Source organism: Dipodomys ordii, unplaced genomic scaffold, assembly GCF_000151885.1.
Source record: "Dipodomys ordii isolate 6190 unplaced genomic scaffold, Dord_2.0 Scaffold113, whole genome shotgun sequence".
Lineage (NCBI taxonomy): Eukaryota > Metazoa > Chordata > Mammalia > Rodentia > Heteromyidae > Dipodomys > Dipodomys ordii.
The window spans coordinates 3,557,625-3,569,335 of NW_012267329.1; the positions used below are offsets into that span (position 1 = coordinate 3,557,625).

Below are 11,711 nucleotides of genomic sequence, written 5' to 3' on the forward strand. Positions count from 1 at the left end.
ATTGGAGATAAGAGTCTCACAGACTTTCCTGCCCTGGCTGGCTTTGAACCTTGATCCTCAGATCTCAGCCTCCTGAGTAGCTAGGATTACAGGCTTGAGCCACCAGCACCTGGCTTATTTTTTTTTTCTTTGAGTTACATATATTGTATATATATATTTTTTATAGTTAACTTTATGCAAATACTTTGGGTATATTTGTAAATATATTGAGGAAAGTGTTATTAACATGAGCTGCTTAGCGAATTTGTTTAGAAAATCACTACAATATAAATGTTACTTGTTTCCCAACAACACAGTGAAGATGCATTTATATTTAGGTTCTATCCTTTAAGTAGGTACTTTTACCCAGTTCTTAGAAAAATTCAAATTTGGAAATACTATGTCCAGTCGTGGGGCCTGAACTCTGGGCCTAGGCGCTGTCCCTCAGCTCTTCAGCTCAAGGCTAGTGCTCTACCACTTGAGCCACAGCGCCACTTCCGGCTTGTTTATTCTTTTTGCTTATGTGGTGCTGAGGAATCGAACCCAGGGCCTCAGGCATGCAAGGCAAGCTCTCTACCACTGAGTCACCTTCCCAGCTCTCCTATATATTTTTTGACAAGCAGTATTTGTAAAGTTATTTAATTGAACATACACTGTTTTAAGAAATCCATAACTGCAGTTTTTTGTGGTGAAACACATCTATAATCCCAGTAAGGAGCTTACTGAGTCAGAAGAATCAACAGTATGAGGCCACTTGGACTACACAGAATGAGACTTTGTCAAAAATCAAAACAAAACCCATAACTACATTGTCAGGAGGTCATCAGTAGTCACCATCATTTTAGCTGGAATATAAAGCATGAACAGGATCAACAAATATGTAGGAAGTTCAGACTGTAGAGAACTTTAAATATAAGAGTAAGAAATTTATTTGGATACTAGGTAGACATTGAGAATTTTTGACGATATTAAAAGTGTCACTTTTGGCCCAAGCCCATTATCCTAGCTACTCAGAAGGCTGAGGTCTGAGGGGGTAGTTAGAAGCCAGCTAGGGCAGGGAAAGTCTGAGAGACTCACAAAAAGCCAGAAGTAGAGGTATGGCTCAAGAGATGCTAGCTTTGAGCAGAAAAGCTTACAGTGCCCAGGCCCTGAGTTTAAACCCCAATACGGGCAAAAAATAATATACAAACCCCTCAACTAGCTTGTAGTGTAGCTCAGCACTTCCCTAGCATGTGTGACACCCTGGGTTTGATTTCCAAAAGATTATTTGCTAACAAAAAATGAGCCATGGGCTGGGAAGGTGGCTCAGTGGTAGAGCGCTTGCCTTGCATGCCTGAGGCCCTGGGTTTGATTCCTCAGCACCACATAAACAAAAAGAAAAAAGCCAGAAGTGGCACTGTGGCTCAAGTGGTAGAGCATTTGCCTTGAGCTGAAGAGCTGAGGGACAGCGCTTAGGCCCAGAGTTCAAGCCCTAAAACTGACCAAAACAAAAAAAGCGCATAAAATCTATCTGTATCTATATTTATCTATCTATTTTTTGGGGGGGGGTCTGGTCGTGGGGCCTGAACTCTGGGCCTGGGCACTCTTCCTCAGCTCTTCAGCTCAATGCTAGTGCTCTACCACTTGAGCCACAGAGCCACTTCCAGCTTTTTTCTTTCTGCTTATGTGGCGCTGAGTAATCGAACCCAGGGCCTCAGGCATGCAAGACAAGCACTCTACCACTGATCCACCTTCCCAGCCCGAAATATTTTAATATAGAGTTAATACTAGTTTCTTCTATGTATTTGAAATTTTCTATTGTGAGATCTTAACACTGAAAGATGTGTGTTTAGTTTTTTAAATTTGCATGTGCTTAATTCTATCTTGACTAAAAATATGAGATTGTTATTAGGTTGAATCAAAGTGAATCTAGAGTTACTGGGATATATGGCTGATACTGGAAGTCTGGAATTGCTGCATTTGTCAAAGGAAAAGGAAAATATGGCTTATAGAATGTTACAGAAATCTGATTTGAGGGCAAGTAGCAAAACGTAGAGAAGAAATGATATGCCATGTAAAAGAAAGTACAATTTACTAAAGCTGAGTTTCATGTGAGAGGAGGTCTCATCCTATTCAGGGATCACTAATAGATGAACAGAGGGAACTAATAGATGAAAAGTCATTTGGGCTATGAGGGAGTTTCACTGCAGTGGTGGATTGAGTAAATCAGGTTGTTGGGAACAAAAAGAGAATGTCCAGTGAGCCTGTGAAATAAAGTAGGATGGAGAGAGATTGAAGGGATTCACTCTTACCTGACTGACTTGTAGCTAAATTCTGTTCAGGTGAGAAAGAGGGGTCCAAATCAAAACTGGGAACCAGAGCAAGTAAGAAAAGTGTGATTACATTTTAAAAATAAGATTTGTGATTTTTTTAATAAGTTTTTTATTGTGAAAATACTGTACAGAGGGGTTATAGTTACATGAGCAAGGTAATAAGTACATTTTTTATCAAGCATTGTTTCCTCTTCCTTTGTGATGTTTGTCAGTCATCTTAGATGCTTCATTTAAGTGAAGTCATTCTGGATGCTGATGGCTCATGCCTGTAAAACTAGCTACTCAAGTGGCTGAGATGTGGGGACTGAGGTTTGAAGCTTCCTGGGCAGAAATGTCCGAGAGATTATTTATCTCCATCTAATCATCAAAATAACATATCCCCAGTACCAGCGTACATGAACCCATCTGTGCACACACACAAAGATTGGTGATTTAGTAACATCTGGTGTTTTAGTAACATCTGTGTTTAATAACATCTGGCCTTTTTGTAATTAGTAGTTAATCGAGATAAGCTTCATAGTTAAGTTAGAAATCAACTATTATAACTTTTATGTACCTAGAAATTTTCTGAAATTATTTGGGAGTAAAGCAAATGCATTAGAGAAGCATGTTGTTGTTTAAATGATAATTGAAGACTTTTTTTTTCTCAGATCACCTAATTTCTTTCTATATGGTATATATTGGAAATTTGCGTTAGTTTCTATTTTAGTAACACAATTTTAGTAGCATGGTACTTACTGCATTTTCTGTTTTTGAATAATATCTTGTCAGTTTGAAGTTGGAAGCATTGGAGCAAGACAGATATACTTTAAAATAAAAAACTTTGTGTATAATTTTACATCTTTGAATACATGTTGAACATTCCTAATTCAAAAATCCAAAATGCGCTGAACTCTCACTTTTTCAGTGCCAACATAATATGTCACAAGTAGAAAACTGCCTCATGAACTCATGTGACATTTTGGTCAAAATAAGTATATAGAATACTTTGTAGTGCTACCTTTAGGAAGTGTATGTATAAGGTATACATGAGTTTTGTCTTTAGATTGAATTCTCATCCTTAAGACATTTCACCATGTGGCTCCTGAATTTTTTTCCTTAGGCTAAATGCTAATATTATTTGGATATAGTCACTAAGTATAATAGCATGTGCAAATATTCCAAAATTGAAAAAAACCCACAAAATACATCAGTTCTGATTTCAAGCGTTTGGATGAAGGTTGCTCAACCTGTGCTGAAATATGAGTATAATCTTATTAGTATGGTAATTTCTGTATTTGTCTTTTTTCTGAAATGCTGGGTTGGTCTTTTTTAAAATTCCAGTTAATTATGTTTTCATCCTTAACTTAGAAGTTAACAGCTTGCAAACATTTGCTATTCCTGGCTCTATTTTTCTCAGCATACTCTCAGGGTTTCTTTATCCCTTTCCACTAGCCTTATTTCTTGTTTGTTTGGTAAGTATATAAAAGGAATTGGGAGACTGGAAAAAATAGCCTTAATTAGAATGCTGATGGTGATAATAGAGTCCTAGTCCCACTAGACTATGTAAGCAAAAATTTACTTGTTTTATAGGACTTAATATTAAAGTGCTATCTCTTAATTCTTTCAGTAAGGAGGTGTTATCCTTTTTTTTTTTTTTTCTGGAACAAGAGTATTATAAACTCAAGGCTATAGCCTTTCTTTCTTATTGTGTATTGTCATTCAGATAGTCTAAAAGTGTAGGGCATAGTGAGTCCCAGGGCTGGGGGTAGTGCTTTCATGAAGAGCAGTTAGGGTTTAAAAAAAAAATCCTGAATTTTATTCTTAGGCTAAAGTTATTTATTTGATATAGTAATAAGTTTAATCACAAGTGCCAAATTGTTTTAAGTGGTCTTATTTGAGTTTGTTTGGTCCCAGAAAGGAATAGATCAAATGTTTTTAATGTATGTCATGTAGACTATCCTCCCTATCCCTGAAGTAAGAACACTAGTAGATCTGCTTTTCCTTAGTTAAATGTATCTATATGAATGAAATGTAAAAATACAAAATGCATGTGGCTTCTTATTTTCTAGTGTTCCGGACTTGGTGCCTCATTCTGCTATATGCTCTCCTATTTAGTCGGAAGACCAGTTGTATATAAATACTTAACAGAGAAAGCAGTAAAGTGGTCACAACAGGTAAACACATATTTTTTGTTATTGTTGTTTTTCTGTGTGCCAGTAGGGCTTAAATTCAGGGCATCTTGTCCTTTTTTAGCTTTATGCTCACAGCTGATGGTGCTCTACCATTGGAGTTTTACCTATTCTTCTGACATTTTGGTGGTTAATTGATATAAGAAACTCTTGGCAACCGGGCACTGGTGGCTTACGCCTGTAATCCTAGCTACTCAGGAGGCTGAGATCTGAGGATCACAGTTCAAAGCCAGCCCCGACAGGAAAGACCGTGAGACTCCTATCTCCAGTAACCACCAGAAAACCGGAAGTGGCGCTGTAGCTCAAGTGGTAGAGCACTCGCCTTGAGCTGAAGAGCTGAGGGACAGCGCCCAGGTCCAGAGTTCAAGCCCCACGACCGACCAAAAAAAAAAAGAAACTCTTGGATTTGTCTGCCTACACTGGCTTTAAACCATAGTCCTCAGATCTGACCCTCCTGAGTAGCTAGGATTACAGTTATGAGCCACATTCTATCACTTGAGCCACACACAGTTCTACTTAGGGCTTTTTTTGCTGGTTTGTTGGAGATTAAGAGTGTCATAGATTTTCCTGCTCAGACTGGCTTTGAACCTAGATCCTCAAATTTCAGTCAGCCTCCTTAGTAGTTAGGATTACAGGCATGAGCCATTGCTACCTGTCAGTCTGGCTCTTTTTTTGTTGTTCTTGGTCCTGGGGCTTGAACTCTGGGCCTACGTGCTGTCCCTGAGCTCTTCAGCTCAAGGTTAGCACTTTACCACTTGTCTGGCTCATTTTTTAAGTAATGTAATATAACTTTGGTTAATTGAGTGGTAAGTGTGTAGTTCTTACATACATTAACTTTACTTTTTGTAGAGTATTTATATATTAGCTCAGATAATTAATTTTTTTTTTGGGGTCCGATTGTGGGGCCTGAACTCTGGGCCTGGGCGCTGTCCCTCAGCTCTTCAGCTCAAGGCTAGTGCTCTACCACTTAAGCCAGAGCGCCACTTCTAGCTTTTTTCTTTTTTTGCTTATGTGGTGCTAAGGAATCGAACCCAGGGCCTCGAGCATGCAAGGCAAGCGCTCTACCACTGAGCCACCTTCCCAGCCTTAGATAATTAAATTTGATATATGGGTTTATCTCATGATACAAATTAACTTTTTGCTGGGTGCTGGTGGCTCACACCTGTAATCCTAGCTACTCCGGAGGCTGAGATCTGAGGATTGCAGTTCAAAGCCAGTCCAGGCAGGAAAGGTCCATGAAACTCTTAATCTCCAATTAACTACTAGAAAACCAGAAATGGCAGGGCTGGGTAGGTGGCTCAGTGGTAGCGTGCTTGACTTGCATGCATGAGGCCCTGGGTTCGATTCCTCAGCACCACATAAGCAGGAAAAAAAAAGCCAGACCCCCCTCCCCCCAAAAAAATTACTTATTTAAAAAAAATAAAGAAATGGCACTGTGTGGCCGGGCGCTGGTGGCTCACGCCTGTAATCCTAGCTACTCAGGAGGCTGAGATCTGAGGATCTCAGTTCAAAGCCAGCCCGGGCAGGAAAGACCGTGAGACTCCTATCTCCAATAAACCACCAGAAAACCGGAAGTGGCGCTGTAGCTCAAGTGGTAGAGTGCTAGCCTTGAGCTGAAGAGCTGAGGGAAAGTGTGGAGGCCCAGAATTCAAGCCCCAGGACTGACCAAAAACAAAAACGCAGAAAGGGACACATTATTTTGCCTCATAGTTTTAAAGGTTTCATTCCATAGCCCTTGGCTCTGTTAACCTTGAACATCTTGTGAAGTAGAGCTTGATGGTAGGTGGATAGGAAGCACAGAAAGATTAGAAGGGACCAAGGATGAGATTCCCTCAAGGATCCACTGTCAATTAGATCCCACTTGTTAATGTTTCCATCTCCCAGAGAGCAACCCCAGTTGGAGAGACACTGAGGTTTCAACACATGAGCCTGTTGGGGTCATTTGTAAATAATCAGGAATCACAGGAGTTTTAGAGGTCATTTTGCATACTTGTTTTATAGATTACAAAATTAAGAGAAATTTAATATTTTCTACAAATCCTGATATTTACTTATAAAGCATTGCCTAAAATCTCAAGATTTTTACAGTTTTAATTTTGTATTCTTTTTTATGCTACATATATACTGAATATTAAAATAGCTATACTATTCCATAATTTTTTCAAATCTAAATTACCAAAAAACAATTTATATATGAAATTATTATTATTATTTTTGTCGGTCATGGGGCTTGAACTCTGGGCTTGGGCTCTGTCCCAGTGCTCTTCAGCTCAAGGCAAGCGCTCTACCACTTGAGCCACAGTGCCACTTCCAGTTTTTGAGTGGTTTATTGGAGATAAGAGTCTCATGGACTTTCCTGCCTGGGCTGGCTTTGGAGTGTGATCCTCAGATCTCAGCCTCTGGAGTAGCTAGGTTTACAGGTGTGGACCAGCAGCGCTTGGCTATATATGAAATTTTTTACGAATAGCTTTTTTTTTTGTTCTGGTCCTAGGGCTTGAACTCAGGGCCTGGGTGTTGACCCTGAACTTCTTTTGTTCAAGGCCAGTGCTCTACCACTTAAACCACAACTCCACTTTCACCTTTTTCAGTAGTATAGTGGAGATAAGAGTCTCACATATTGAGCTGGGAAGTTGGCTCAGTGGTAGAGCGCTTGCCTTGCATGCCTGAGGCCCTGGGTTCGATTCCTCAGCACCACATAAGCAAAAAGAAAAAACCTGGAAGTGGCGCTGTGACTCAAGTGGTAGAGCGCTAGCCTTGAGCTGAAGAGTTGAAGGACAATGCCTAGGCCCAGAGTTCAGGCCCCACGACCGGACCCAAAAAAAAAAAAAAAAGAGTCTCACATATTTTCCTGCCCAGCCTGGCTTCAAACTATGATCCTCAGATCTCAGCTTCCTGGGTAGCTAGGAGGCTGAGATCTGAGGATCTCGGTTCAAAGCCAGCCCGGGCAGGAAAGTCCATGACCTTCTTATCTCCAATAAACCACCAGGAAACCAGAAGTGGTGCCATAGCTCAAGTGGTAGAGCACTAGTCTTGAGCTGAAGAGCTGAGGGACAGCGCTCCGGCCCAGAGTTCAAGGTCCATGAACAACAACAAAAAAAAAATTATTTTATGGCTGGGCATGTGACTTAGTGGTAGAGTGCTTGCCTAGCATGCATGAAGCCCTGGCTTTGATTCCTCAGTACCACGTACACAGAAAAAGCTGGAAGTGGTACTATGGCTTAAGTGGTAGAGTGCTAGACTTGAACAAAAGAAGCTTAAGGATAGTACCCAGGCCTTGAGCTCAAGCCCCAGGACTGGCATGAAAAAAAAATTGTTTTAGGGGCTGGTAAGGTGGCTCAGTGGTAGAGTGCTTGCTTTGCATACATGAGACACTGGGTTTGATTCCTCAGCACCACGTAAGCATAAAAAGCCAGAAGTGGCACTGTGGCTCAAATGACTGCTAGCCTTGAGCTAAAGAGCTGAGGAACAGCTCCCAGGTCCAGAGTTCAGGCCCCATAACCCACCATAAAAAATTTAAAACAAGCCTGGCGCTGGTGGCTCACGCCTATAATACTAGCTAACCAGGAATCTGAGATCTGAGGATCACAGTTTGAAGCCAGCCTGGGGAGGAAAGTCCGTAAGACTCTCCAATAAACCACTAGAAAATCAGAAGTGGCACTGTAGCTCAAGCAGTAGAGTTCAGGCCCCACAACTAACAACAACAACAAAATTAAAGCAAAAAAATTTTTTTTGGGGGGTCGCCACTTCCAGTTTTCTGAGTCTAATAGCCTTCCTGCCTGGGCTGGCTTTGAACTGAGGTCCTCAGATCTTAGCCTCCTGAGTAGCTAGGATTATAGGTGTGAGCCACCAGCACTGGCTATATGAAAATTTTTTGAGGTAGCTACTTTATGTAAGTGAGCTTATTAGGTATGTACAGAAATGTAAATCAGTGCTTATATTTAAGCAGTGAAATATTCTCATCAGCAGTGTATGAATTCACTCATTTGGTATATATGTTGTAATAGGATGCTATTACATTATTTGAAAATTTTAAAAATTGGGGCTTGGAATATAGAACACTTGCCTAGCATGTGTGAGACTCGGGATTCCACCAAAAAATAAAATTCCCAGCATATGATGAGGGGGAGAGGGAGAAAGCAGGGAGGAAAAGGGAGGGAATGAGAAGAGAAAAAGAGGAAAGGAAGGAGGAAAGAGGGGAAAAATTGAGTGCCAGTTTTATTAATGTGATGTATTAGTCCATTTACATGAAAGAAAGTAAAAAAAAATTTAAAGCCAGGCATGGTGGTATATGCCTAAAATTCCAACACTGGGAATACTGAACTAAGAGTCTTGAGTGCAAAGCCAGCCTGAACTACATCTCAAAAATGAAAACAAAAAAGACATTGAAAAGTTAGCCATCTTCAAAAGCAATTTATGTATTTTCAAGATTTAAAAAGAAATGAGAAGGTAGGTGCCAATGGCTCATGCTTGTAATCCTAGCTACTCAGGAGGCTTGTAGTTCCAAGCGATCCCAGGCAGGAAAATCTGTGAGGCTTTTTGTTGTTGTTGTTGGTTGTGGGCCTGAATTATGGTCCTGGGCATTGTCCCTCAGCAATTCAGCTCAAGGCTAGCGCTCTACCACTTGAGCCACAGTGCCACTTTCAACTTTTTCTGCTTATGTGGTGCTGAGGAATTGAACCCAGGGCCTCATACATGCGAGGCAAGCACTCTACTACTGAGCCACCTTCCCAGCCCTTTGTGAGACTCTTATCTCTAACTACCAAAAAACTGCAAGTGGAGCTGTGGCTCATGTGATAGAGTGCTAGTTAGTCTTGAGCAAAAGAGCTCAGTGACAGTGCACAGGCCCTGAATTCAAAACCCAGGACCTACACCAAAAAAACAGCTTTGCAGCTAAACTTACTCTGCATGGCTCTACTTCTCACCCCAGAAGTACTTGGTGAGGTTTCTGGATTTGATAGTAAGCAGCTTATCTTTTTTGTCCTACAATTTGAGGCCCAGTGGTCGCTATTGCTCTTCCACCACTGCTGTCCAAGGATGACAAAAGGGGGGAAAATGCTGGGAAGTCAGTATAGAAAGACAAGGACCCAGTATAGAAGTCTGGGGCAAGGCCAAGAAGAAGTGGTCTAAAGGCAAATTTCTGGACAAGCTCAACCACCTAGTCCTGTATGATAAAGCTACTTAGTACAAACTCTTAAGGAAGTTCCTAGCTGTAAGCTAACCTTGCTGTGGTCTCCAAGAGAAGATTCATGGTTCCCTGGGTAGGGCAGTCCTTCAGGAGCTCGTTAGTAAAGGACTTACCAAAGTAGTTTGAAATCACAGAGATCAAGTGATTTACACTAGGAATACTAAATGTGGACATGCCCCAGCAGTTGGAGAAGATGCAGGAACAGGTCCAACAAACTTATACCTTTGGAGGGGCGGGTGGTAGAGTGCTTGCCTTGCATTCATGAGGCCCTGGGTTTGATTCCTCAGCACCACGTAAGCAGAAAAAGCTGGAAGTGGCACTGTGACTCAAGTAGTAGAGTACTAGCCTTGAGCTGAAGAGCTCAGGGACAGCACCCAGGCCCAGAGTTCAGGCACCACGACGGACAAAAACAAACAAAAACTATACCTTTGGAAAAAATACTAAATTAAAAAATGCATTTTTTTAAACTTAGGGTTTGGGTATTATTTGCTCAAGGCTTGCACTTCACTACTTGAGCCACAGCACCACTTTTGGCTTTTTTCTGTTTATGTGGTAATGAGGAATCAAACCCAGGGTTTCATGCATGTAAACCCCCCCCCCAAAAAAAAAATGTAGTTTTTTAAGTTGGCAACTTCGATAGGCACCGGTAGCCCACACCTATAATTCCAGCTACTTGGAATGCTGAGATCTGAGGATCATGGTTCAAAGCCAGCCTAGGCAGGGAAAGTTCTCATTAAATTGGCAGTAAAGAACAGGACTAGAGGTGTGGCTCAGGTGGTAGAGTGACAGCCACCATGCCAGGACCTGAGTTCAAACTGATATCTCCAGATGATATGTATGATAGGTATGATAAGTATCATACCTAATTTTTATATAAGTTTACCTCTGGCATTTTAGGTGTAAAATTCTACCAGACCATTAGCCATCTTTAGTAATATAACATCAACTTACAAACACAGCTAATTGTCATTAGCTCTGGTAATGAGGTTTCTGGGTTCTGAGTTTTTGGTGTTCAAGGCTAGCATTTTACCACTTGAGCCACAGCTCCATTCCCAGCTTTTTGGTGGTTACTTGGAAATAGGAGTCTCACAGACTTTTCTTCCCAGGCTGGCTTCAAGCCATGATCCTGTCTCCTGAGTAGCTAGGATTACAATGTGAGCCACTGGTGCCTAGCTCAAACTCCTTTTTAATACATTTCTGTTTGATAAATTGTGATGTATCAGGGAAGAGAATATGAAATAAGGTATTTGTATTAGCTTATTTTCAAGATTAATGTAATATAATGGTAATTCTCTTTCTTACGACAGGTTGAACGTCACAGAGAACATCTCATAAACTACATAATATTCTTGAGAATAACACCATTTCTGCCTAATTGGTTTATCAATATTACATCTCCTGTGATAAACGTGCCACTGAAAGTTTTTTTTATTGGCACTTTTCTAGGTAAGGCCTGTGGTTCATGCTATGTTAAGCTCACTGTTTAAATACCTGGCAGTATTCAGCTGGCCTACATTGTGCAGACTTGCCAATATTATATAATTCTTGGGCACAAAACCTGGCCTGTACAAATGCTTAGGCTGATTATCCATTGTGTTAAGTATTTTTGTGTTGTTATCTCTTTAAAGATGAATATTTACTACGGGGTGTTATTTTAAGCAATTTTTCTGGGTTTTGAATCTGGCCTTATGTATATTGGGCATGCAGGTCTACCAATGAACCACAACTTTAGTGGAAGCAGAAATTTTGAACTCTACTCTTGCTCAGTGGAGGAAAATGGCTGTTTAAATTTTCCTTTGCTTTCTAATCAAATATTAAAATATTGAGATCTAGTTTTCAGTAGAGAATTGTTCCTTTTTTTTTTTAAATTGGCATTTGTTATAGGCACTACCAAAGCTGCAAGGAAAAGCAGTTTCAACAGATACCAAGGAACTGATACTTGATTTTGAAATAATCTGGACATGAAGACTTGTAAAAATTTTTCTGCTTTTCCTTCCAATTTAAATTGTTTAAATACAATGTACAGATTTCTTGTAAGTAATTTTTTTTTTTTTTTTTTTGGTG

At 40.4% G+C, this 11,711-nt stretch overlaps 1 protein-coding gene and 1 pseudogene across 3 annotated transcripts in view; both read left to right on the forward strand.

Annotated features, from left to right (window-relative positions):
- The window catches only part of Tmem41b (transmembrane protein 41B), a 29,691-nt gene that overhangs the window by 12,541 nt on the left and 5,439 nt on the right, over positions 1-11,711 (forward strand). For 2 of the 3 annotated variants that reach the window (XM_013028798.1, XM_013028799.1), the window contains exons 5-7: positions 3,652-3,745; positions 4,343-4,447; positions 10,955-11,093. In XM_013028798.1, coding sequence (XP_012884252.1) covers positions 3,652-3,745; positions 4,343-4,447; positions 10,955-11,093 — 338 coding nt within the window. Of the gene's footprint in view, positions 1-3,644; positions 3,746-4,342; positions 4,448-10,954; positions 11,094-11,711 lie in introns of those variants that run through there. The other variant, XM_013028800.1, reaches the window with a different exon arrangement.
- Positions 9,368-9,890, forward strand: LOC105994990 (annotated as a pseudogene).